This window comes from Indicator indicator, chromosome 35, assembly GCF_027791375.1.
Source record: "Indicator indicator isolate 239-I01 chromosome 35, UM_Iind_1.1, whole genome shotgun sequence".
Classification (NCBI taxonomy): Eukaryota; Metazoa; Chordata; class Aves; order Piciformes; family Indicatoridae; genus Indicator; species Indicator indicator.
The window spans coordinates 2,162,255-2,189,536 of NC_072044.1; the positions used below are offsets into that span (position 1 = coordinate 2,162,255).

Genomic DNA, 27,282 nt, shown 5'->3' on the forward strand with positions numbered 1-27,282 from the left:
ATGGAGGCTCCCTGTCAGCTTTGGCCGTGGTCATTATTTGTCCTCCTGGGTAAGGCTCCTGAAAGGATGGGGGGGAAGGTGGCTAGACAGAGACACTGCTCATCATAGAGTAGTTCATGCTGGAAGGGATCCATAAGGTTCATCAAGTCCAGCTCCCTGCTCTTCACTAACCCCAGTGACAAAGAGCTTGGAGGCTTTGTGCAGGAGCAGTGTTGTGGCAGCAGCTGGGAGACTGGGGTTTGATCCTGGTGCTGGTGTTTGGCAGAAGGCTGCTCTCTGTCCTCAGCCAGTGGCTGTTGGGCTGGGTGTAGGTGAACAGAGGACACCAAACAGGGCTGTTCAGTATGAGGAAGCAGGAGCTGAGCATCCCTGCTGCAGCCCAGACACTGGGGTGGTCGCTGAAAAGAGTTTCAGGAATAACTCAGTACAAAACACTTCTAAAGTGCCTTTTTCTGATCAAAATTAAAGGGGATTCAGGGGCAAAATGCCTTTGTCCTTTTTGACAGATGCATTTGGTAGGCTTGTCCCAAGCATGGCTTTGTAGTTGGGTCTGCTGTGCAATCCAGCAGATGTGCTGGCTGATGCGTTTGGTGCTGAGGGGCATGGTTTAGCACCAGAATTAGATAATGGCTATGTCTGATGATCTTAAAGGTCTGTTACAGCTGAAACAATTCTATGATTCTGTCTGTCTGCCTCCCTGACACAACCCCAAGTCCTGTTTTCCTGCTGTTGCAGCTGTCCCACAGCTGCTGGGTGCACAGGAAGCCTGCTCCCAGGGTGCCTGCTACCCTCCAGCCAGAGATCTCCTGCTGGGACGAGCCCATGACCTGAAGGCCTCCTCCACCTGTGGCCTTACCAAGCCTGAGACCTACTGCACACCCCATGGAGAGGTATGTGTCACCTCCCCAACCTCATGGGTAGATACTAAAGTCATCACCCACCCCTATCATCCCTACCCTCTTTCAGAGATGTTTAACATATTCAGGTTTTGTTGGGTCCCTGCACTGCCTGTGGTGTCCCCTTGAACCATCCTAAGAGGAGCTGAGCATGAACATGGTGGAAAGGGAAAGGGCAGCAAAGCACTGGAGTCAAAATGGAAGCTTTTCCATCCAAAACATCCCAGGCTTTCCTACCCTCAGACTTTTTAGTTTATAAGCTAAAAATGGGAACATTTCAGGTCTTTCACAGACTTGGAAAAGCTTCTGAACCAAACAACTGTTTTCAATTATGCTGCTTGTGTGGGGGCAGGAGATGATGCTCCAGAGATAAGGTTTCAGCCAGCTGCAGATCCCCAGTTCCAAAGCTGCCACCAAATCAGAGTTTGTGGAGGAGTCTGAGTACAGAGCTGCAGGGATGAAGTCCCTGGTGTGAGCACTTCCTAAAGCCTTTCTCTGTTGGTCTGTCAATGTTAACCCCATAACTGCCCTGGGAAGAGAGGGTTCAGTGCAGGACAGGCAAAAAGGGTCTTGGAAGAGATGCTGGGGAGGAGAGGAAATGGCAGAGCTCCAGCTGCAGTGACATCCAGCTTGAATGATTCAGCCTTCTTCTGGTTTGAATTCCCCTTCAAGCTGAAGGCCAAGATGTGGCAGTAAGTGGTTTTATAGTGGGAGCTGGTGATGTTCTTGCTGGGCAGGAGAGATTTTAGTTCCTTTGGGATGGCTGGGAGCTGTTGGCTGGGGTAAAGCTGCAGCAGATCCTTGGCCCTGACCTGTGTGAGCATCACATCCTCCTGGGTGCTGGGCTGGCTGCAGCATCTGCCCTATCTTAGGTTGTTTTCCAGGCTGACACTTGGTCTTGAGGTATTTCCTCCATGCAGGCTCCCACTCACTATTTCTGGAGCTGTTTTTCTGCTCCTGGGGAGCAGAAAACCCTGGGGAGGGTTTGCTCACCTCCCCAGCAAACCCTCACTGCTTCTCACAGTGGTGTGGCCCACAGACAGGAAAAAAACCAAGCAGTTATTTCTGCTCTGGCTTAATTATTTTCTCTTTTCTTCCCACTTTCTGTTGTACTAGAGGAAAAACATAGATAAACATACCTCTGAAATCCTCTCTTAATCTTGACTTCTGACAGTGACTTTCACTTGAAGGGAGGGGTTGAGTGTCTGCAAGACCTCATTTAAGCTGCTTGTCCCAGTACCAGCTGGAGTGAGTTAGTTATTGTCATTGCTTGACCTTGAGGGATCATCCTGAAGGGCTTTCAGGTGTCATCATTTGCAATCTTTGAAGTGGAGCCTGAGTGTCCCTGATGGCTGTGACACACCTGGGGCAGAAATGATCCGTTTGGAGCAGAGTCAGGGTGGGAAGTCTCATGGTGGTGCTGTGCAGGAGGACAGGAGCACGACTGCAGCTCTCTCTTCTAGCTTTAAGTCCCTAAACGATTCAGTTTTCATGTGGTTTACACTTTGCCTGACAAGCACCGGGATTAAAGGGGATATGGAACAATTAACACTGGTAAGGTAAATTGGGCTCTCCAATCCTAGCTTTGGGAATGGGGGATTTGCTTCCTCAGATGTATGTGAAGAGGATGCTTTATGAAATGAGGGAGGCATCGTTGCTGCGAGCAAATTCCTCGAGGACCCTGATTTCTGTTCTGCAGCTCTGATGGCTGATGGCAGTTTGGAGCTCCCCAGCTCCTCTCTTTGCAGGAGAAATGCCTTCAGCATTTCCTAATTTTTTTTTTCCCCTCCCATTTTTTTTGACTTCCCTAATTTTAGCAAAAACGAATCCCCTGAACTCAATTTTCCTCTTCCCGTCACCAAAAAAAGTAAGCACATTTAACTTCTTGACTTTTATGACTTCTTTTTCTGGGGTTGCAGGTCTTGCTCTTATTTAGTTGCCAAATAGGTACAAATTTGGAGTGGCTTTTGCAGTCTCAGCAGAGGGCATGGGATGAGGGGTTGCTGTTGCTGGCTGCCAGTGCCCTCGGTGGGGCACATGCTGTCTGGCCCCGCTGCCAGCCCCTGGTGGCCCCAAGGTTCCTCTTTTGCAATGCTGGTGGGTCACTCACTCGATTTCAGCCTCTGCTCCAGCTCCAAATCCCTCTAACCTTTATACTTTGCACTACTGATTGCTCCATTCCTTGGCTGTAGGCTCAGTCTAGTGAAATCCAGGAGGGACTCAGTGTGGCCATTTATAGCGCAGGGGACTGCAGCCACCGTTAGGGAAGCGCCGAGGGGTGGAAAGCAGACCGACCAATGGTCTGGCTTGGAGGTCACTTAGTGCTTGGGAAATGGCTGCTCTCCATTCAGCAGGGAAAGGAAAAGCAAGAGGGAAACTGAAAATAAAATTGGAAAAGAAAGTGAGCCGGGATTTGGAGTTAGAAAGGTGCTGAGGTGTGGAAAGGATCTGGTTGCCTGAGGGTGCAATTCAAGGAGCTGTTAACTCATCTCTTTATTTAAATGCTAAGTACAGAGCTTTGGTAGGGAGAGGGAGAAGCTCACACTGCCTGGCTCTAGCCAAGGGAGGCTATGGTGTGGCTTTCATGTGGATTAGCAGGTTCCTAATCCCCTTGCCTGACCTGGCCCTTCTGAGTGACAGCTGTGAGCACCTCCAGCTCTTTGCTTTGGTGGCCGAGGCAGAGCATCTCTTTCCTCCAGGCTTCTGCAAGGATCTCAGCTTAAAGACACATTCAGAACTAGGAAGCAGCTACAGATTTTTCTGGTTGTTTTATCAATTTAGGAGGGTACCCCAAACACCTCATGTGTCACTGTGGAACCTTGGCCAGAGACAAGAGAAGAGAGGAGTGAAGTTGGCTGTCCTTGTGTGTGTGTTTCACTGCTGATTCCTGTGTCCTACAGTGGAGCAGTTGTGTGTCTGGATCCTTACACCCCAGCCCTGGGAGGCTTTGGAGACCAAAATGTTGTTTGCATAAGGTCAAGGGCCAGGATTTTCTTCTTTCACCTGCTTTTCATGGGGTATGAAGAATAAAGGGTGGGAAGTCACAGCTAGTCACCCCTTGTGCCCTGGTGACATGGGTCACCCAGGGGGGAACTGAGATGAGAGGTACCAGAGAAATCCCTGAATGGGTTAGTGGGAGTGGGAGGCCCTCGGGCAGGGTTGCTCCTAGCTTGGCAAGAGGGCTCCAGCTCCTGCTGACAGGTGGGTGGCTGCAGCTGCCTGGCAGAGCTTGGTCTGTGGCATCTCTCTCTGTCTTGTCTCAGCACTGAATCGTCCTTGCTTCCAAAAATACAGACCAATGTCTGTGAAAGAGAAAATGTGCAAGACTGTTGCCTCTGTCTGCCTTGCTGCTGCTGTCTGATGGTGGCATCTGCTTGCCCACCTGCATGAGCCAGGCAGGGAGTTCAGCACTGATCCTGAACACGCTGCCTGCTGAGTGCTCCAGCAGGCCTTGGGCATGTTGGGACAGGGCAGAGCATGCTGAGCTCCCCTCTGCCTCCCAGCTTGTTTGCTTTCCAGGCCCATGCCATCAAACTTGAGCTTTTTACACAGGAAAATGCATCCATGAAATCATGGCAAACCTGTGGCCAGGTGGGATCACAAGAGCTCTGTGATGCCCTGATCACAGCAGGGCTTCTGGTTTGGGCTGCTGCTTCATCCTGTCAGGGGTTTGCATCAAATGATTTGTGTTCCTGACCTGTTGGAGGTAAATCAACAGCCACAAGTTGCTGCTGTTCTGGCATCCAGACACACCCTGCTCTTTGCTGCAGGGATCTGCCCCTACATGCAGTGGATGTGCAGAAGAAAAAGCCTTTTCCCCACATTTTTTCCCCTCCTTCTCCCTTCTCTGTATCTCCTCACGACTGCAAACTGACACATATGCTGGGAGACATCACGTCATCCCCTTGCAGGCAAGCTGCAGAGGCACCAGGACCTGGGTGCTGGGTGGGGGTGTGTGGAGACAGGCTGGTGCAGGATGGGTGTTGCAGACTCGGCCTCCTGGCAGCTTTGAAATGAAGTTTTGCTGGGGGGGGGGGGGAGGGAGATGATGTGAGAACAGATGGGGTGAGGAAAAGAGGCACCCACGTGCTCACTGGCAAGCAGGAGAAATGAATTCTGTTTCCTTCAGCCCTGTAGCCAGGATGTTTGTCCAGCTTGTGTCTTCTCCACCAGCTCTGCTGTCACCTTTCAATTTGGGGGCCACTGGTAAAACCAAGCTTGTTGGGCAGAGCCCTCTCTCTGTATTCCAAGCAGAAGCTCAGGGCTGACTTTCCACTTATGACTGGGCAAGCAGGGATGTGGCATTAGATGTGATGGCTTAGAGGAGGGACCTGTTTCACAACAGAAGCACTCCCCAGTTTGGCAAATACCAGTGGCTCACTGAGAAGTTTAACCATGATGACATCACCATGGGGAACTTCTGCTGCCTTTTCCCATGGCAAATGTATAGAGGATGAGCCCTGCTCCTCCAGCCTGGCATAGCTGGGTGGTAACAGGGAATGGAAGTGGCTGGGAACTGAGGATTGCATAACCTGGCTTTCAGAGGTACTTTTGTTCCCAAGGTAACTTATTCACAGATAATTGCATGGGGTTGGAAGGGATTCTCAAAGGTCATCTTGTCCAACCCCCGCTGCAGTTAGCAGGGACACCTCCAACTAGAGCAGGCTGCCCAGGGCCACATCAAGTTTGGTCTTTAATGTCTCCAGGGATGGGACCTCAATCACCTCCCTAGGCAACCTGTTCAAGTGTTTTATCACCCTCATAGTGCAGAACTTCCTCCTGATGTCCAACCTAAATCTTCCCTGCTCCAGTTTCAAATTGTTGCCTCTCATCCTGTCACCACAGTCTCTCCCCAGCCTTCCTGTAGGTCCCCTTCAGATACTGAAATGCAGCTCTAAGGTCTCCCTGGAGCTTTCTCTTCTCTAGCCTGTCCTCATAGCAGAGGTGCTCCAGCCCTCTTATCTTTGTGGCCTCCTCTGGACCTGCTCCAGCAAGTCTGTTTTTGCTACCCACCCCAAGTTTTCTGTAACTCTACATCTCTCTGCATCCATCTAAATTCCCACTGCTCTCCAGATTGTCCCTAAATAAACTCAGAGCAGGAATTGCTGTCCCTATACAATATCCATTGTGCAAGCCCCCCACAGGGCTCCCATATGGGAGGCTGGGTGCCAGGAGCCTGACTGACACAGTGCCTCTGGCTGACACCAAGCTGGGTTCAGCACAGCACCACCAAGGGCTCCACAGCTAGGAAAGGTTTTCATTTCATGACTGGAGAGAAGCAGCTTTCCATTTTTGCTGATGAATAACTCCAGTTTATTTTGGGTTGTGCACCTATGCCAGGAGGTTTTATTTCAAGGGCTCTCTACTCGTATTTAAAATGGCAGCTAGAGCTACTTAAAATACTTTGGTGGGAGGCCATCAGCTTAAAATTGTTTGAGGTTTTTTCTGCCCCTGCATGAGCGGGGAGGCATGAGAGGCTGCTCAGAGGTTCACAAGGTCAGAGCAGGAGAGCAGCAAGGACTTGCAGCAAAGCTGCAGAGAGCCCATGGAAGAGGGCTGGGTCTGTCCCTGTGTCCCTGCATGCACCATGCAGAGAGAGTCCCAAGGATGGGATGGGCAAGTTTTACAATACCTGATTGTTCCTCTACATAATTTGGGGGTGGTTTGGTTTCTTGGGGTTTGTTGATGGGCTTTTTTTCCTTCTTTTTTTTTTTTTTTTCTTTCCCCCTCCTACTTAATTCTAAGCCATGACTCTGTTCATTGTCAGCACTCCAGCTTCCTCTCTTCACTGCCTCATCAATTACCTGTCAGAAAGCTGGAATGAGTTTCCTTTAATCTCTGAGCCTCCATACCCTGTATTTTGGGTAACTCTTAAGAGTAGCTTGGAGGCACAGAGGGTGATTAGTGGTTTCCATGCAGGCTTACAACTTCTTTTTCCTTCCTATAGACCCTTTCAGCCTCACATCCCAAACCTACTCAATCACATCCCAGTTCTTTGCTGCAGCAGCACCAGGGCTGGGGACTTTGGTGTCTGGAGAGCCGGTGCTGAGGCTGCCCTGGGGGTTGATGACTGAGCTTAGACCCTGAACTCATCATTTCCATTTGTCACATAGTCCCATGGCCCTGCTCCAGGCAAGCCTAGCTCTGAGGGTCCACTGAGCCTGTTGCTATGCTGGTAAAGAATGAAGGGGAGAGCTGGAGAAAGGCTTCTTAGCTCTGGTGGACCTCCCCTTGGCCCAGCACTGTGATGGCAATTTTGGTAAATCCCTTCTCTGTCCTGAGGAACTTTGAGCCACAGTCACAGCCAGTCCTGGCCAGTCCTGTTGTGCAATACAAGAGTTTCACAACTGGCTACAAGGACCTGAAGTGAATTTTGCTTCCAGTGTTAATTTTAGCCTTAATTAAAGAGCCAAAGAAAGAAAGAGAAAAAAAGAGAAAAAGAAAGAAAGGAAGAAAGAAGGAAAGAAAGAAAGACAGACAGACATCTATATAGGAGAAGAGTTTTTTTGCAGCTCCCAGGCTGCCTGGGGAGGGGAGGGTCTGTCTGACACAGTTTAAGCTTCAGCTTTCCTTAGCACTGCATTTTAAGTGTGGCTGCAGCTCCTCTGCCAACAGGGCTTTGGAGCTGCTAGAGGCACTTGTGTGCCTGTGTGAATGGCCTAATGAGTGTGTGTGAATCACTCCTGATGAAGAATTTAGCCAAGATTAACCTTTCCCCTGGCAGAAAGCCTCCCTTGCCCTCTGCTAATCACACTCAGAACTGTTGTGGGGTTTAATTGTTATTGGGAATTGCTCCCTGGATTATTTCAGGAGGTAATTCCTGTAGCTCCCTGACAATTTGCTGCTGGTAGTCATTATCTGAAATGAGTTCTTCTGCCTGGACCCAACTCCATTATTTCTGATTTCTTGCTGGCAGAGCCAGGAGGAGTTGGTAGAGCCAGGGAAATTGCATGATTATATACTTTGAATTCTCTGTTTGCTTACTTTGCAATATTGTTATAAATATTGTAGTTGGGCAACTCCTGTTCTGGATATTTATAGACAGAGAACATAAAGACTGTAGAAAATATAATGGAAACAGATCAGCTAAAAGTGAGGATCTCTCCTCAGTACCCTGGGTGCCCAGGCCTGGGGGCAGAGCAGAGTCAGGTCTGGGCTTTGTTAGGAGCAAAACCCAACCCACAGTCTGAGTTCACATCTGTTGGCTGCCACCTTGCCCTGTGCCATCTGCTCCTGGAGCATCAGCATGGGAGAACCATCAGGCAGCTTTGCATCTGCTGTGGTACCAATGAGTGCAAGGCCAGGCTATGGCTTGTGAGAGCAAGCAGAAAGGTAATTCAGGACCAGATTTCCATGATTTTTCATTTAGGTTTACAACTGAAGGTAGTTCTTGTGAAGCCAAGTCCCTTTTTGTAGGACTAAGAGACTTGGCTGGCTTAGCTGAGCCTGCTTCAGGAGCCAGGCAAGATGGGTCAGCCATGAATGAACCTTTCAGAGAGGAAAACAGAAATCTTTGTGCCACTTGTGGCCTGCTGGCCACCATCTCCTCTTTGAGGCACAGCTCTGTCCTGACCCCAGCTCTTGGGGAGGGTCATCTTTAGCATCTGGGTTAGAATTGGCTCATTTAAATATCAGATGGGGAGGTTTTTAGCACCGAGGTGTAAAGTGCTTCTTGTCTCTGCTCTGCCACAGAAAGCTGATCTCATCACTGGGGTCCCAAGCATGCCCATTCCTCTGGTGTCACATTATGCCACCCCAGGGGCTGCCAGCACTTGCAGCAGGGTATCTCATTGCTGTCCCAGTGTCAGCTGTCAGACCTTGTGCCAGAAACACTCATCACCTCTCCCCAAACTCCCTTCCCTCCAGGATGACCTTTCTGAGCCTGCCATCCCTAGCAAACCCTCTTCCTGATCTTGCCCAGTTTCTCAGGTGTTGGGCCGTGCTGGTGTGGAGTGCAAGTCCCACTGGTCCATGTGGGAGGACACTTCACTGCTCAGGCCACCAACAGCTTTAATTTCCAGTTGAAATATTTCACATCACTTTAGCTTTTGGGGCAGTGTTCCCCATAAATTGAACAACTCTGCCTGCCTGGCTGGGCAGCCCCAGAAGCCTTTCTAGAGAGCAGGATCTGCTCTTCCTCTCTGTTTCACCAGCACCAGCTTTCCCTTCCTGGTGGCCTCTGCAGCCAGTTGTGTTTGCCCCACTGAGCATGGCTGGTACTGAGTGCTTCAGACAGGGTCTCTCCTGTCCCTGTGGGCTGTCCTCACCTGCTATTTCAACACCCCCTGGAGAAGTCGTCATCCCTGGAGGTGTTTAAGAGACGTTCAGATGAGGAGCTTCGGGACAGGGTCTAACAGTGGTGTGCAGGGAGATGTTAGGTCATGGCTGGACTCAATGATCTCAAGATCTTTTCCAACCAGATGATTCTCTGAGTCTATGTCTTGCCTCACCTTGGCCTCACCTGAGTGTCTGCACTCCTTTTGTGGTGGTCCTTGCCTGCTCTGCTTGTCAGTCACAGAATCTTAGAATCAGTCAGGGTTGGAAGGGACCACAAGGCTCAGCCAGTTCCAACCCCCCTGCCATGGGCAGGGACACCTCACACAGATCAGGCTGGCCAGAGCCTCATCCAGCCTGGCTGCAAACACCTCCAGGGATGGAGCCTCAACCACCTCCCTGGACAACCCATTCCAGCCTCTCGCTTTGGCTGGTACCTGCACCTTCCTCACTTTCCATCTCTTGCTCAATCTCTCCCCTGCTGCTTTCTGCACATTCCTGAGCCTGCCCATGTGCTGCACGTCCCCTGCAGCCCCATCTCGGCGGCCGCCCGGCGCGTTGCTTGGAGAGTCAGGTCTTGGGTATTTGTTTGCTCCTCAGGGACCTGGGTTTCTCCCAGCACCACGTTCCCTGTGCCACTTCTCTGTTTGCAGCCTGAGGAACTTGCTCAAGTGAAGGGCTGAACTTTGAGCTGCTCGACTTCCCACCCGCTGACTTCTCTCCTGCTGAGCTGTTTGCTTCTGCCCTGCTCCCCAGGGAGAGCGCAGGGGGCTGCTGGGCACCAGAGAAAGGCTTTTCTGTTCAGGCAGCCAAACCCCTCCTGGCTGTGTGGAAAAGGCAAACCGGGCCTGAAGAGCTGCAAAGAGCTTTCTGTTCAGTGTTGTCTTTGTGGAGAAGGGGGTTTGCTTCCAAAAGGACATTTTTGCTGCTTTGCCAAAGCTGTGGTTTAGTCCAAAGTGGATTTGTTTTAGCTTTCAGACCAAAAACCCCCCAGAGGTGTTCTTTAATGGGGTGTGGATGGAACCACTGACTGCTGGGTGTCCTTAATCTTATTGATGGCAGTTCTCTGGGTCTCTAATGAACCAGCTGTACCCATGCCCTTTGTTCCTGGGCACTTGGACCCCTTGCCCCCAGCGTCTACAGCGGGGTCCTTCCCTCCCCAGCTGAGCCAGGACAATCATAGAATGGGTTGGGTTGGAAGGGATCATCTAATTCCAACCCCCCTGCCATGGTCAGGGACACCTCCCACTAACCCAGGCTGCTCAATGCTTCATCCAGCCTGGCCTTGAACATCTCCAGGGAGGAGGCATCCACAGCCTCCCTGGGCAGCCTGTTCCAGTGTCTCACCACCCTCACTGTAAGGATGCTTCCTAATCTTCAGTCTCAGTCTCCCTTATCCCAGCTCAAAGCCATTGCCCCTTGTCCTGTCACTCCCAGCCCTTGTCCAAAGTCCTTCCCACCTATCCTGTAGCCCCTTTCAGGTACTGGAAGGCTCCTCTAAGGTCTTCCTGGGGCCTTCTCTTCTCCAGGCTGAACAGCTGCAGCTCCCTCCACCTATCCTTATAGGGGAGATTCTTCAGCCCTCTGGTCATCTTCATGGTCTCTTCCGGACCTGCTCCAACAGTTCGATGTCCTTCTTGTGGGGGCACCAGAGCTGGATGCAGTGGTCACTCCCAGAGCTGGACACAGTGGTCACTCCCACCCCCCTTTCTCTTCCAGTGGAGTGTGAGATGCTGCAGGTGTGACTCACGGCTGCCTCACTCCTACAACGGGCACCGTGTGGAGAACGTCCTGTCCTCGGCCGGGCATGCGCGCTGGTGGCAGTCCCAGAACCGTGAGTACCACCCCTGGGACACCTCAGCTCTGGGCTCCTAGCAAAAGACAGCATGAGGGGAAGAGGAGGAGGTGTTGAGCTCCATAGGTTGGAAGGAGAGAAGGGATGGGCAGCTGAGCTGTTCCTTTTCCTGTGCCTGCAGGTGCTGACCCCGTGTCCTTGCAGCTGGACCTGGAGCAGACGTTTCAGCTCAGCAGCATCCTGCTTCACTTCAGGGTTTGTGTGCAGCCTCTCTGCTCATGAGGAGGTCACAGATGATGGTGGATGGGCCCTGCTGGCTCCCCGTGGGATGTGGAGATCTTAGTGCACCGCTCCCTTTGGGCTCCTCATAGAATCATTTAGGCTGGAAAAGAACTTTTAAGATCAAGTCCAACCATAAGAAGGAGGGTCCCCATCCCTTCTCCTTTCCTGTGTTTCATGGCTGTCCCTTTGGGTGTTTGGCAGGAGAAGGACCATTAGGGTGGTGAATTTCTGTCCCACATCTGCCCACTGAGAAGGTCTCCTTGGTGCAGAGGTCTACTTCGTAGTTGCAGCAGGGCTGGCTGAAGAGAGCAGAGGGACCCAGGAGCTGTTGGTAACCTGCAGAGAAGGGGATTGCTCCAGCAGCCTGTGGAGACCTGAGCCTGGAGGGATTAAGAGGAGGAGGAGCAGAGGCATCCCCAGGCCCTGTGGTAGGAGCTGGCTGGGGTTCACTGATGTCCTCTTTCCCTGCCTGCAGTCCCCGCTGCCTGCTGCCATGCTGATCGAGCGCTCCTCCGACTTTGGCAGGACCTGGCAGGTCTACCAGTACCTGGCCTCTGACTGTGCCACCTCCTTCCCCCACGTGCCCCAGGGCTCCCCCGAGAGCTGGCAGGATGCTCGGTGCCAGGCGCTGCAGAGGCACCCTCTGCATGGGGGCAAGGTAGGATCTGTGGGGTCGTGTGGCAGGGCCCCCCGTGTGTACCTGTTCCCCCTGCTGTGGCCTGGCATTTGGGGTGGGTGGTCTACAGAGCGCTGCAGGAACGTGGTGGCCTGGGAGGCTTTTGCATGTCTTGTACCTGGTGGGGATGGAGCTGTGGATACCCAGCGCTGCTGAGGGCAGTCCTCAGGAGGATTCCTGCTCCTCTGGAAGGGAAGATCTCAGTGCTTTGTGGGGTTCTGCTGGTCCTCCTGCAAAATGCTCTGCAGCTCTGAAGTCTTTTCCATGTGTGGAGTGATGTTCCTTACAGGCAGGGCCAGAGCACCTGCTGCTCACAGTGTGAGAAGAGAGCTCCTTGTCTTTCCTGCTTTTTAACTTATGTCTTTCCCTCCTAAGGTGACATTCAACATCCAAGACCTGGCATCTGCCATCACTTCCTCCTACAGCCAGACTGTTGACAGTAAGTGACCAGCCTCTTTCATATCTGAGAGAGGGACAAGGGGCAATGGCTTGAAATCAGAGAAGAGATTTAGATTGGATGTTAGGAACAAGTTCTGCACCATGAGGGTGGTGGAACACTGCAACAGGTTGCTCAGGGAGGTAGTTGAGGCCCCATCCCTGGAGATATTCAAGGTCAGGATCAACAAGGCTCTGAGCAAGCTGGTCTAGTGGAGGATGTTCCTGCTGACTGCAGGTGGGTTGGTCAGGATGACCTTTGGGTTCCAACCCAAACCATTCTATGGTTCTTCCCCCATGTGGTAGAGAGTGCTGAGCAGGAGTAGCCCTGCAGGGGAGCAGGCGCTCAGCACAGACCTTTTGCCACATGTTTGATGGCTGCTCAGGTGCCTCAGAGGTGTCAAGGAGCAGCATTTGGTCTTTGCTGCTGCTCTTCCTGCTGATGTCTCTGTCTCTTGCTCCGAGCCCTCCACACCACTTGCAGTGCCTACTGCATGTCCCCTCACACCTGTCCTTGGTCCCCAACAGAGCTGGGGCCATTCACCAACCTGAGGATCAACTTCACTGAGCTCCCCCACGTTCCACACCAGGGCTACCACTCGCCCAGCACCTTCTATGCCCTGGCGGAGATGCAGGTGCTGGGGAGCTGCTTCTGCCATGGCCACGCCGACCACTGTGGCCCTTCAGAAGATCCACACACTGAGGTGAGCCTTGCAACCAAGTGAGAAGCCTGAAGATCATCTCTGTGTTACCAGGCTCCATTATGCAGCCAGGGAGTCCTTCTCAGGAGGCCTTTGCCAGGATGACCACAGGCTGTTTGTCATCAGGGGAAGCGATGCCCTCTTTTGCCTCAGCAGTGGGGTGCTGGCTGTGAGACAGCAGCCTGTGCTACCCCCATGTAAAGCCCTTTTCTGTGTTTGGAAGAAGGTGGAGGGACATCAGAAGAAGTGAGAGGCTGGGAAGCTGCTCCTGCCAGCACTGGATCTTGGCTGGATGGGAGATGCAGAAGGTTTAGGAAGGCTCCTTCTTGCCTGGGAGGGTTTGTCAGTGCAGGCAGTTAGCTGTTGTGGGATTTTTTTGTCCCCAGCTTGTGCTTGTCTGCTTTGCCTTGAGCCTGGTTGCCCTCAGGTGAAGCGTAGAGGTGGTGAGAATTGCCTTTGCCACTGTGAGTGAGGATCAGCCTGACCTCGGTGCTGCAGCAGCCCAGTTTGAACGCTGGAGCTTCAACCCTCTGCAGGGAATGGGGCAGGCTTGTGCTGGAAAGCCATCAGGGGGGTGAGCTCTGAAGTGAGCAGCTGCCATGCAGGGGAGGTAAAGCATTGTCTCTGCAGCAGGTCCATGGGCACTGTGTGTGCCAGCACAACACCGCTGGGCCCCACTGCGACCGCTGTGCCGACCTCTACCACGCCCGGCCCTGGGCACCTGCTGAGGACAGTGACCCCCACGAGTGCCAGAGTATGGCCACTGCCTCTCCCTTCTCCCCTCTCCCTTCTCCCCTCTCCCTTCTCCCCTCTCCCTTCTCCCCTCTCCCTTCTCCCCTCTCCCTTCTCCCCTCTCCCTTCTCCCCTCTCCCTTCTCCCCTCTCCCTTCTCCCCTCTCCCTTCTCCCCTCTCCCTTCTCCCCTCTCCCTTCTCCCCTCTCCCTTCTCCCCTCTCCCTTCTCCCCTCTCCCTTCTCCCCTCTCCCTGCTCCCCTCTCCCCTCTCCCCTCAGCAGCAGAGAGCTCCAAGCCCTTGCTAGCACCCATTGAGTGGCTGCATGTTGGCAGAGGTCTCTTTGTAAATGCAACCCCAACCTGCTGGGCTTTGCTCTGTGGGGCTGCAGCTGGGGGGTGCCAGCTGCTGAGCTGCACCAGTGCTTGGCCACACTGCCCAACTGGTGCCAGTTTGATCCTGGAGCAGTTAGCCAGTGTCACTGTGTCATGCAGGGTACACAGGCACCCTCTAGTGCCAGAGCTGCCGCTGCCAGAGGGGTTGGCATGGCTGCAGCACTGACTGGGACATGTCCCTGCTAACTGGGATGTTTTGCTGGGTTCTTTTAGGGTGCAACTGCAATGGCCACTCATCTTCGTGCCACTTTGACCCGGAGCTGTTCCGTGCCAGCGGAGGGGTGAGTGGGGGAGTCTGTGACAACTGCCAGCACAACACTGAAGGCAACAGCTGTGAGCGCTGCAAAAGGAACTATTTTCGCAACCAGCAGCAGGATCTGGCCCATCCTGAAGCCTGTCTGCGTGAGTGTCTTCTTGACCCTCACAGCTCCTTCCCTGGACCCCCCTGACCACCATTCCTGCCCCTCAGCAAGGCCATTTCTTGCCCATTTGCAGCCTGTGAGTGTGACCCGGATGGCACCGTGCCAGGCTCCGTCTGTGACCCCCTGTCGGGGCACTGCGTCTGCAAGGAGAACGTGCAGGGGGATCGCTGCCACCTCTGCAAGCCAGGCTTTGCCCAGCTGGACAATGCCAACCCCGTGGGGTGCCACAGTGAGTACACCCTGGGACAGCCTCTGCTTCCCAGCATCCTCAGTGGCTCTGGAAGGGACCTGTTTCCAGCCAGCTTTGATTTGTAAGCTTGAAGAGGGGAGATGTAGACTGGAGATTAGGAAGAAATTCCCTCCAGTGAGGGTGGGGAGACACTGGCACAGGTTGCCCAGGGAGGTTGTGGCTGCTCCCTCCCTGGAGGTGTTCAAGGCCAGGTTGGATGAGGCCTTGAGCAGCCTGGGCTGGTGGGAGGTGTCCCTGCCCATGGCAGGGGGGTTGGAACTGGATGATCTTTAAGGTCCCTTCCAACCCAACCCATTCTATGATTTTATGATTTGGGATTTCCAAGCCAAAGGCTCATTTTGTAGAGGTTTATCAAACTTGTTTGCTCTTTGTGGCTTGTCTTGAGTATAAGCTTGACACAAAGCCCAGGGGAGGTGGATTCTGGGGGTGTGAAGGACTGTAGCCCCTTTCTGAGAGCCTCCCAGATGCGGGAGAGCAGGAGAGCTCATCTGGGGGTGGCTGCAAGGCCCTTCTTAGCACCTGGCTTCAGGAGAAGCTGGGCTCTGGTGCTCTGCACTCATTTCTGGTGTAACAAAACCTTTTCCATTTCAGGATGCAGCTGCAATGTGCTGGGCACACGGCAGGACATGCCCTGTGACGATGAGTCTGGGAGGTGCTTCTGCTTGCCCAACGTGGTGGGCAGCGACTGCGACCAGTGCGCCGCCGGGCACTGGGAGCTGGAGAGTGGCCGTGGCTGCCAGGCCTGTGGCTGCCACCCCCAGGGCTCCCACAGCCCCCAGTGCAACCAGGTACTGCCCAGCCCACCCTCAGTGTCCTCAGAGCAGATCCTGCACATTTCAGCAGTATTTCATTTCCCTGCCTCCCTTCATCCATGGAGCAGGTCGTCTGGGGAGGTTGTGGATGTCACCTTCCTGGAGGTGCCAAGGCCAGGTTGGATGAGACTTTCAACAACCTGGGCTGGTGGGAGGTGTCCCTCCCTGCCCATGGCAGAGAGGTTGGAACTGGATGATCTTTAAAGTCCCTTCCAACCCAAACCATTCTGTGAAACTACGAATCCTTGGTTGCTGCTGTGAGGGACTGCTGGTGGCAGGGGTGGGGCTCAAGCTGCACAGCTGAGGTTGTCCCAGCCACCAGAGCTGCATCTCTGCTGGGCACCACCACACTGGGTCTCTCTTGGAGCATCAAAACCATCTGCTGGGGGGCTCTGTCATCCTGTCCCATCTGTGGGAGCCTCCACAAAAAAGGGCTGTGCGTTCCCTGGCACCTCCAGCTCTTGTTTGCCTTTTCCCATTTCCTAGAAAACTCTGGCAGACTGTTGAGGAAAATGAAGGGAGGTGGTAATTATTGAGGCAAGATGAAGGCATTTTAAAAGGCCTGGTATTTAGCAAGGAAATCCTAATGAGACCTCTTCATGCAGGCAAGGCAAGTTAATGATCCTCATTTGTCAGTGAAAAGCGTGCGTGTCACTTCAGGCTTGAGGGACAGCTGGGAAAATTGAAGTGAAATGGAAAAAGATAATAAAACCATGACAAGTTCTGAGAGCTAGAGACAGGTTCCAAATGAGCTCAGTGCAAGGAGGAGACCTGAGAACCCAAAGCAGCTGCTTGTGGGTGATTCCTTTTGTCTTTGAACCAAAGCTTAGAACTCAGCTCTGCAGTGCTGAGGCTGTTTGGAGGCTGTTTGGAGGCTGCTTGGGTGTCCCTGGCTGAGCCTCAGCCTGGCACGAGCAGCACGGGCATGTTCTGGGGCACAGGCTGGGCAGAGGAGGTTGTCCGTGTGTTTGGATGAGGGGCTGAGGGCCATGGTCTAGCAGGTGTGTACAGGGAGATGTTAGGTTATTCACAGATTCATAGAATGATTTGGGTTGGAGGAGACCTTAAAGATCATCGAGTTCCAAGCCTCCTGACACTGGCAGGGACACCTTCCACTAGACCAGGCTGCTCAAAGCCTCATCCAGCCTGGCCTTATGGTTGGACTCGATCTTAAGGCCTTTTCCAACCAGGTCATTCCTTGACTCTATGATGATTCTGTGACACAGAGCTCCCTGTCCTGGCTTTAGTGCTCCAGAGCAGCTGAGGGAGGTTTTTCTAAGGCAGGTACCCAGGGCTGGCTCTCCCTGATGTTTGTCTTTCCTCAGTTCACAGGACAGTGTCCATGCAGAGAAGGCTTCACGGGAAGGACGTGCTCTGCCATGCAGGAGCAGGTCTGCCCAGACAGACACTATGGAGATGCCTGGGGAAGGTGCACAGGTAAGGAGCACCCATTTCACCTTGGCATCAGGGGTTATTTGGGCAACATCACATTGCCTGTGTCCTCACATCAGTATTTCCCATGCTGCTTGGTAAGAGAAATGTCCTTTCTGGAGCAGGTTCTCCCAGTTCATTCCCATCTCCAGGTATCCACCAGTCCCCTCCTGGTAGCCTTGAACGAGCTCCTTGGCCATGCTGGTCTGGTTCTGCAGGCTCAGGAGCTGAGCAAGCAACTGGGCTTGGAGACTCTTCCCATTGCTCTGCCCATGCCACCTTCTTCCCAGATGCTGCAGGGGCTGGGGGATGAGGTTGGGCCTCAGATCATGTTGGTGTCCCATTAGCGGGAGCTGGTTTTATATAGAGAGGAATATAAACATAAATAAAAATTGTGGGGGGTTTTCTCTCCCTTTCACTGGGTTTCACCTCTGTATTTCTTCCCCTTTCCACCACCCAGAGTGTGACTGTGACTTCCAGGGCACAGAGGACGTGGGGTGTGACAAGAGCAGTGGTCAGTGCCTCTGCCGCCCGGGCGTCACGGGTGCCCGCTGCGACCGGTGCCAGCGTGGCCACTGCAGCACCTACCCAGGCTGTGAGCTGTGCCACCCTTGCTTCCACACCTATGATGGAGATATCCAGAGCCTGCTCCTGCGCCAGGCTGGCCTCAGCAACTCCACCTCACATCTGCCCCCTGGGACTGGGGCGTCCCACCTCGGCCCCCGGCTCTCGCAGGCAGAGGGCAACGTGCAGCGGGCACAGGGTCTCCTCGGCCACTCTTCTGTGACAGAGCAGAGCCTGGCCCAGGTGGACAGGGCACTCACTGCCATCAGGTGAGGGATGGGTGCTGCTTAGGGAGTGCATTCCTTAGCTGGGAGGAGAGGCTGGCTCCGTGTGTGCTCACTCTGCTTGGCACGCTGAGCTGCTTGCACATGTTCTGCTCTTTCTGCACCTGAAGATCTTGCTCTGCTCATGAGGGATGCAAGAGGATTGTGCAAACTGTTGTGGAGGCAGGAGGCTGTGGACAGGCCCTGGGTGATTGGCATCCCTTCATGGGTGTGTGGTCCCTTCATGGGCACAGTCCTGCAAGCTGGCCTGGTGTGGGAGAGCTGTAGCCCAGCCCTGCTCTCTGCCACCTCTGCAAACCATGAAAAGCCATGGAGTGTCCTCTGCCATCAGCTCTGTGGGCTCAGAAGTGCCTCTTCGCTGGGTGTTGGCAGTGTCCCAGCAGAGAGGAGCCCTGCTCTGTCTGCTGGTGCTTTGCTCTCCTCTTGAATTCACATTTTCTGCCTTTCCTTCCCCAGAGAGCAGGTCCAAGGCATAAATCCTGACCATCATTTTCGGGATGAGACTGCCTCTCTATCACGGGAGCTGGAAGCCCTCAACAGCAGCTTGTTTATCACTAACACCCAGTACCAAAGCAAGAAGAGCCAGCTTGAAAGCAGCCACAGCACAGATCTGTCAGGTACAGTGCTGCAGCTGTAATATCTCTTAATTTGCAGCCATTAATTTACCTCATCCTGACTGTGCCTGATGGTTTCCCACCAGCTGTGTGGATGAGATGGAGCTTTTAACGTGCTGGCAGCTTAGGAGCAGCCAATAGATCTTCCCTCCCCACGGAGAGGAACACTTTCTGCCTCCAGGGTGGGACCCAGGACCTCTTGCTATCAAGATATTTGCTCCAAGCTTTTTGGGCAGGGTGGCACATTCAATGGGCACCACATTCTTGGCCCCCAGCCAGCACTAACTCCACTGCTGGGGAGTGGTGGGGAGAGGGGAATCCCACTGGGAATATGTCACCAAACCCAGGAGCAAGCTGGGATAATGAAGGTGGTGCACAGATGGAGGGGCTGGAGGGGTGGGGAAGGGAGCCAGGCTGTCAGGAGCTCAGGAGAAGAGCTAATTAAGCCAGCACTGGTGGTGGGCTGCAGCTCCAGCCCTGCTGCAGCTCTTCCTCTCCAAGCATCTCACTGCTGCCTCCTGCTCTGTGCTGCAGCTCTCAGCTCGGCCAGACGAGGACGTGCGGGCTGTGGACACAAGCAAGCCTCCAGCTGCAGCAGGGCAGGGTTAGGTTGGATGTTAGCAACAATTTCTTCACCAAAAGGCTCACTGGGGGCTGGAACAGGCTGCCCAGGGAGCTGGTGGAGCCACCATCCCTGGTGGAGGTGTTGAAGATTAGACCTTTGGATGAGGTGCTGAGGGATGTGGCCAAGCAGTTGTGTGCAGGGAGATCATAGAATCAGTCAGGGTTGGAAGGGACCACAAGGATCATCCAGTTCCAGCCCCCCTGCCATGGCCAGGGACACCTCACACTGGATCAGGCTGGCCAGAGCCTCATCCAGCCTGGCCTTAAACACCTATGTTAGGTTATGGTTGGACTCGATGATCTTTTCCAGCCAGGTGGATGATGATTCTGTGGTGGTTCTGTGATTCTATGACGGATAGCTCCACTTCCTCACCACTCTCCTCCTAGGCTGCACTGGAAGGGAATGGTGGGGCCTGCCCAAGAGCCAGGGAAAGGGCTCTGAAAGCCCCATCCTGCCCCACCAAATCCCCTCTGGGCTGCACGTGGACATCATCTTGCTTTTGTGTCAGTCTTTTAACCCCAGCCCAGAGCTGGGTCCTTCAGCAGAGCTCTGAAGGGGGAGCTGGAAGGCATTTGGGGCTGAAGGAGCTGTTTTGTGCTGCACAGTGACTAATCCTCTGCTGTGTCCTGCTCTTCTCTGCACATCCTCTCCTAGGGTACACTCAATGTCTTCACTTCAGGTTCTTCTGCTGCAGTTATGAGTCATGGAGGCGTTTTGTGCCATTTAGTGGTTTTATTCCTGCAGGAGCCTTGAAGACAATCAGATCTGCTTACCAGACATCCAGCAATGCCAGCAGCATGGTCACCACTGCCTCCAGGCTGCTGGCTGAGGCCCGGGAGAGCCGCAGGAGTGCTGTGGGACTGGAGGGGGGGCTGGCTGAGTCCACCTCCAAGCTGCTGGCCATGAAGGGGCAGATGGCCTCATCCCCCAACCTGACCCCTGTCATAAATAAGGTGAGGATGCAAAGTGCTTTCCTGACTTCCCCACATGTCTGGTTCTCAAGAGGTTCCTGTAGTGCTCAGGAGAAGCCTCCCTGCAGTCTTGCATCTTTCCTCAAACAGTCCAGCATGGCAGGACAAAGTTTCTGTGCAGAGAGACACATAAATGGCATCTAAGCTACTTTGGGACATCAGTGGAAAACTGTCTGAGTATCTCCTGCCTGAGCATCACAGACAGCAAAGGATTGCCCACCACCTCCTCCCAGGCACACACTTTTTCCTCTGGGGACTCTTGCATGTGTCAGTTCTTTTCTCTCAAAGCCTCACTTAATTTCTGGATGAGGTTTCTTTTATTTCTCCTTCTCTGCTTTGTTATTGCCATGGAGATCCATTTCAGTGTCTCCTAATGCATGGTTGCTGTGGAGACCACCAACCTCCCCTCTCTGCTTTTCAGGGCATCAACACATTCCTGAGCACCCAGGCTGTGCTGGTGCCTGCACTGGCTCTGGGTTTGGCTGGGCCCCTGCTGCAGTGACTCTTTGGTGGGTGGAAACTCCAGAAGATACCATGCAATTAAAACCACTGATGCCTAGGGGCTTCTCATCCTTCTCCCAAAGCAAGCTGCACAGGTTGGACAGAATTCCCCTGCCAGGAGGGGAAGAGTTGCTGTCCTGAGAGGAAATGAGCTGCTGCTCCATGCAGATGTGCTCTGTTCCTCTTCATGAGCCACTGAAGTTTAGCTTCTGTTTCTGCTCCAGCTTGGGGTGGTGAGGAGATGCCAGCCTTGTGTTGCTGTCTCAGGTAGGGCACTCAGCTTTGCCCTGCACACAGCTCTGGCACACTCATGGTCTCCATCATTCAGTCCCACTGGAGTGGGTTGGCTCCATCCCTTTTCTCATGCACAGCTCCCACAACATGAGTGTGTCAAGTCCTCCTTGGCAAGGGCCTGTCAAAGCTTTGGCCCCTGGTTTGCTCCCCTAGGGTACTGAGGTCACACCAGTGAGGGGAGGGAGTGCCCTCACTGCTCCTCTGCTCTCTCCCTCTCCAGATCTGTGGTGGCTTCCGAGCAGAGACCTGCACACCAGCCCGGTGTGAGGAGCTCCTGTGCCCAAGGGACAACAGCAGCAGCTGCAGGGATGGGCACCTCTGCCATGGCATCTTCCCTCTGGCCCATGGGGCTGTGGCCACGGCTGGGGAAGCTGCCAGGGAGCTGGGCAGCCTCAGCACTAGGCTCCGGGAGACAGCAGAGCTGGTGAGTGTGGGCAGTGAGCCCTCTGGTGTCCTTTGGGACCCTCTGGAGCCTGGGGGGACAGCTGTGGAGAGCAAGCTGTGATCATCCCTCGCTTTCAAACTCAATGAGACTTGATGGTGGAGCACTGGACCAGGCTGACCAGAGAAGGTGTGGAGTTTCCATCTCTGGAGCCATTCCTAACCCACCTGGATGCCAGCCTGGGCAACCTGCTCTGAGTGAATCTGCTGTGCTGGGGAGGTTGGACTCAATCTCCAGAGGTCCTTTCTAACCTCCACCCTTCTGTGACTCTCTGATCATTTGGGCAGCTTCAGAACTTCAGTTTGTGAGTGGGAGACTCACTGCTGGGTGAGTCCTGCCTCCCCCTGCGCAGCAGCCACAGAGCTGGTGGCACATGAGTGGCTCTGGGAGTGCCAGGAGGAAACCTTTTCCCCTTCCTGGGCTGGGATGAGAGTGGCAGAAGGGTTGGGGATGTGGAAGCCTGTCTGATACCACAGCTCTGTCTCCTCTACCCTTGAGTACGTGTGGTAGTGCTTTGCAGCTTCTTTCTGCAGCCTCTTGGGGGCTGGCAAAGATAAAGGAAGATCACAAAGTCATTCAAAAGCTGTCTCTAAGGTGTTTTAAACAGCTCTGTCCTCTTTGAAGGCTTCCTTTGCAAATCCAGCCCTCAATCTTTAACATTTAGGTTGTGGAGTCTCCTTCTCTGGAGAGATTCCAAACCCACCTGGTCATTGTGATCCTGGCCAAGCTGCTGTGGGTGCCCTGCTTCAGCAGGGGGGTTGGACTGGATGATCTCCAGCGACCCTTTCCAACCCTCACCAGTCTGGGATTCTGGGCTCCTATGATTTACAACCCTTGAAAGTGGTGGCAGTATTAAGAATGAGGAGCAGCACCATACCCAAGAGCCTTGCCCAGCTCACTCAGAGGTGAGGTCAGGCTGCTGGCATTGCAGACCAAGAGGACAGGGCTCCACCAGGGTGTTGTTGCTGTTTGCAGATCAGAGCAACAGAGACATCTGTGAGTCAGATCCAGAGCAGCGCTCGGCGGCTGGTGGAGCAGATGAGTGTGACCAGGACCCAGATAGAAGGAGATGTGAGACGTGTCCAGAAGTTCATCCAGCAAGTCAGAACCTTCTTGGCAGGTGGAGCTGTGGCAGCTGTGTGTGTGTGCAGGTCCCTGTGTGCATGGAAAAGGGGATTTTTCAGGGAGTACAGTGCAGCTGGACAGCTCACCCCAGTTAAGCTCTGGGATGCTCAGTTTGCCTGCCCATGAGTGTTACCAGAGCAAGGTAGGGACAGTGTCCTCTGGAAACCAGAGAAGACCTTCTAGCAGGATCCAAATCTGTGGCTTTGTCAGCAGCTGTGCTTTGGCTCAGGTTTAACCACACTGTTCAGATTGACTCAGATTAATCCCAGCTCTGTTGTCTGTGTCAGCTTCCCTGGGGCAAACCCTGCCTGCTCCCTTACAAAGAGCTTTGGGAGCTCATCTGTGAGGTCCATGGGGCAGGAGGTACACACAGCCTTAGCCCTTCTGTGTGTGGGGCTTCCTAGATTCACAGAATGGTTTGGGTTGGTAGGGACCTTAAAGATCATCTAATTCCTCTAGCCCAGGTTGCTCAAGGCCTCATCCAACCTGGCCCTGAACACCTCTAGGTAGGAGGAAACCATAGCCTCCCTGGGAGACCTGTTCCAGTGTGTCACCATCCTCATTGTTTCTTCCTAATTTCCAGTCTAAATCTCCCCTCCTCAAGCTTCAATCAATTTGCCCTCACCCTATCACTGCAAGCCCTTGCAAAAAGTCCTTTCCTGTAGGCCCCCTGCAGGTACTGGAGGGGTCTCCAACATCTGCCTAAGAACCACTCTCAAATATTATCTCTAAACCAATGAGCTGAGCTAAGAGCAATGAAAAGCTGAGGTGTGGGTGGTCTTTGGTCTTTAGCATGGACAGCATGGAGTCATCTCAGACTTGCTTGGAGTCATCTCAACCTTGGGCCATCTATGGGGCTTGAGGGCAAACCCATCCCCATGTCTGTTGCTCCCTGAGGGTTTGCTGTTGGCCTTGGCTGGTGCAGAGGAGCTCAGGGCGCTGAGCAGGGCGAAACAGGCAGCTCCTCTCTGGAGCAGGCTGTTGCTCAGAGGAATCCTTTGTTGTCCTACAAACCACTGGGATGACTTATTGTTCACAGACAGATTGTAATAACATAATGAGCCTCGTGAGCATTAGCTGGGGAAGAAAACCAGGTCATTTGGTGCTGCCTGGTGTTAATGATGAGTGAAGATACTACTGAGCTAATCGCTGGGCTAATGTCCCTTGGGCTCTGCCTGCCTCTGATTCTTCAGATTTATTAACTTGTGTTTGTGCAGTAAAAGGAGGCTTGTCCTGAAACACAACCTGATCTGCTCAGTGAGGGCTACCTGCTGTGCTCTGGTGTGAGGCTGAGAGAGCTGGGTTTGGTCAGCCTCCAGAGGAGAAGGCTTAGGAGAGACCTTATTGCCATGGACCAGGACATAAAGGGTGGCTGCCAGGAGGATGGAAACTCTCATTTTACAAGGAATCCCATGGCAAAGACAAGGGATGATGGGGACAAGATACTGCTGGGGAGATTCCCTCTGGGACCCAGAAGGAAATCTTTCCCCATGAGAACAGTTAGCAATGGGAATCATCTCCCAGGGGAAGCAGTGGAGACCCCTACACTAGACAGTGTCAGGACTCAGCTGAAAAGGGTGCTGGGCCAGCTCATTTCAACTCCACCATCAGCTGGAAAGGTTGGAGCAGATGATCCTTGGGGTCCCTTCCAAGCTGGCATTCTGGGATTTTCGTCCTCACTGCCACGTTAAAGGTCTTGTGTTGGTCCTTTCCTGGAAGTTTTGCTGGTGTGAATGAGAATTGTGTGGGATTCAAGGGGGTCAAATTCAGGGTGCATGGCTAGCTGCCCTTGTCCCTCCTTTCCTCTTTCTGACTGTGTCTGCTCCCCAGACAAGGACCTGGACCCCACCACCATCCAGGAAATCAGTGAGTCAGTTCTGTCCCTGCGGCTCCCCACGGATGCTGCCGCGGTGCGGAGAAAAATGACCGAGATCCAAAACCTGGTGACTCAGCTGCAGTGCCCAGAGAGTGTCCTGGCCCAGACAGCCCAGGACATGGCCAAGGCCAAGCAGCTTCAGCAGGAAGCAGAACAAGCCAGGTTGGTTGAGGTTCAAGGACTCTTGGCAGATGAGGATCACTCAGCTGGAGCGAACGTGGGGGTTCTTGGGTTGAAATCTTGCTCTGCTGGAGGTACTGACTTGCACAATCTGAAGCTTTTGGCCAGGATCTTCTTATGTCCATACAGTGCCTAAAAGAATGAGTCTGCCATCTCCACAGGCACCTCCCTGCTGCCCCAATATCTGGCTGCCAGGAGCAGTTGCTGTTGTAGAAGGTCTTTACCAGAAGTGATGGAGGCTCTTCTCTATCTCTTGAGTCACTGTGATGGGACATGGCAGGGTTGCCTTGCTGCTACTGGATGTTGGTGACCTACATCCCAGTTGCACAAGAGAGCATGAGGAGATGAGGGCTGCTTGTTTTCTGGGTGAAAGTTGGGAGGATTATCCCATGATCCCTTAAAAAGTAATTCCAGATTGTCCTTGCAAATTTGGAGCATCTGCTTTGTCACATGCTGGCTTGCAGCAACATCCCAGCCAGAAGGTTAGTTGGGTAATAGGTAAACTGCTTGCTGGTGTCTGACACCTGCTGAATCTGCTGCAAGGGATGAGACAAAGGGGTCTGGCTTTCCATGGAGGGCTTCCTTATCCAGCCTGAACAGCCCCAACTCAAGGAGAAAGGTCCTCACTGGAGCTGGTGCAGTGGTTCATGCTTTCCCTTCGATGCTTTTTCTTGCACCACATCCCCACCTCACTCCAGCCTCCTTTCAGGGAGTTGTAGAGAGCAATGAGGTCTCCCCTCAGCCTCCTTTTTCCCAGGCTGAACACCCCCAGCTCCCTCAGCTGCTCCTCCCCAGCCCTGTTCTCCAGACTCTTCCCCAGCTTCATTGTCCTTCTCTGGACCTGCTCCAGCACCTCAGTGTCCTTCTTGCAGTGAGGAGCCCAAAACTGAGTGCAATATTTTGAGGGAGGGAGATTGCAACCTTCTCAGCAACAGTCCTGGCTTGCTTCTGATTTTCCCTCTGCACCCATGCCCCCAGTCTATGCAGCTCTCTGGGTTCACTCCTGGCCCTTTCACCCCTTTCCCCAGGAACCGTGCGAATGCCGTGGAGGGGAACGTGGAGGAGGTGGTTGGGAATCTGCGCCGAGCTAACACGGTGCTGCTGGAGGCCCAGGGCACCATCAGGGGCTCTGGCTCCTCCCTTCGGTTCATTCAGGAACGTGTCGATGAAGTGAGTGATGCAGAGCAGCCTCCCAGTGACCACACTGAGACCTCCCACTTTGGTAACCAGAGTCCTGCACCAGCACAGCTGGCAGATGGGATCTGGCAGAGCTTTTGCTGTTAGAATCTCTTCTTTCTGCGGTGCCTCACTTGTGTGCTTATCCAAACTCCACTCATACTCCCTGCTGGAGTCCCCTGAGCCAGCCCCAGTGCTTCTGGGAGAGAGCAGCCCCCATTCCCTGCCCAAACCTCAGTGTTGGGTCCCTCAGGCAGTGCAGTTGGTTCCTGCACGGAGGAGAAAGCCAGGAGGAGGGAGTGGGGCTTGGCTGTGATTTCCTCACTAACATGGAACACTCTGCTCTTAGATTGAGGCTGTTCTGGGTCCAGCTGAGAAGAATGTGCAGGCCATGGCAGGCCAGCTGGCTGGGCTGCTGGAGAGGATCTCACAGCTGCAGCGTGGGGTGGACCAGAACCGACTGCGGGCAGACGATGCGCAGCAGACAGCCCAGGAGGCAGCCCAGCAGGCCAGGAGTGCCCAGCAGGTACCAGGCTCCAGCATGGCCGTGGCTGGGGTGCCCACAGCCATGCTCAGCTTCACAGAGTCACAGATTACATCAGGTTGGAAGAGAGCCTCAAAGGTCATCTTTCCCAACAACCCTGCAGTCAGCAGGGGCACCTCCAGGCTGCCCAGGGACACATCAAGGCTGATCTTGAATGTCTGCAGGGATGGGGCCTCTACCCTTTTCCCCAGTCTGTTTTCTGATCCTACCTGTTGTGCTGCTTTGCTTTCTCACAGGCTTTGGAACAAGTGAAGCAAATGTACGTGGAGCTGAAGGGGAGGCTGGGAGAGAGCCCAGCCCTGGGAGAGCAGGGCAGCAGGGTGCAGAGCATAGACCTGCAGGCACAGGCTCTCTTCGAGGAGACTTTGGCCATGATGCTCAGGATGGAAAGTAAGAGCCTTTGTGATCTCACTGTGATCATCTCCTGTCTTGGGGAAGGGGCTTTTGACTGCCAGAAGCAATGATGAGGATGGCAGTGGGATGATGTGGATTTGGGCTGTGCTGTGCTGGAGGATTCAGAGTTGTGTTGAGTTTTTTGGAGGGAAGAAGGCAGAATGCAGGATGTTTGGGTTTTTCTCACCCCACCAAAGCTATGCAGGAGAGGATGCTGGGAGGATAATGACCATGAGGCTTCTTCCATCTATGTGGTTCTGTCATCACATAGAACTATTGAGGTTGGAAGAAACCTTTGAGATCATCAAGTCCAGCTGCTCACCTAGAGCTCCCAATCCCACCACTACTGCTAAGCTACCACCACCAGACCACATCCCTCACATGACCCTTTCCTGCCCTCTCTCCTCAGCTTTACAGACAGAGATTCAGGAGAGCAACCAGGCTTTGATGTCCAAGACAGCCAGGCTGTCAGGCCTGGAGGAGCAGGTGGGAAGGATCCGAGATGCCATCAACAAGCAAGTTGCCTACTATGGGAGCTGCTCCTGAGTGACCTGCCTGTGCCCCAGCAGCACTGCCTGCCTCCTCTGCACTCAC

General features: G+C 53.6%; 1 protein-coding gene across 1 annotated transcript; it reads left to right on the forward strand.

Moving 5' to 3' along the window:
- On the forward strand, nt 1-27,234 carry LAMB3 (laminin subunit beta 3). Its single transcript, XM_054395844.1, has 22 exons — nt 1-49; nt 736-890; nt 10,890-11,004; nt 11,147-11,220; nt 11,723-11,905; nt 12,299-12,362; nt 12,887-13,062; nt 13,693-13,813; nt 14,398-14,586; nt 14,680-14,835; nt 15,448-15,644; nt 16,994-17,105; nt 17,560-17,932; nt 18,404-18,564; nt 19,931-20,139; nt 21,173-21,376; nt 22,370-22,514; nt 24,350-24,557; nt 25,604-25,745; nt 26,101-26,277; nt 26,532-26,685; nt 27,098-27,234. The coding sequence occupies exons 1-22, from the start codon at nt 1-3 to the stop codon at nt 27,232-27,234; spliced, it is 3,501 nt and encodes a 1,166-aa protein (XP_054251819.1).
- Nucleotides 27,235-27,282: the final 48 nt, after the last annotated feature.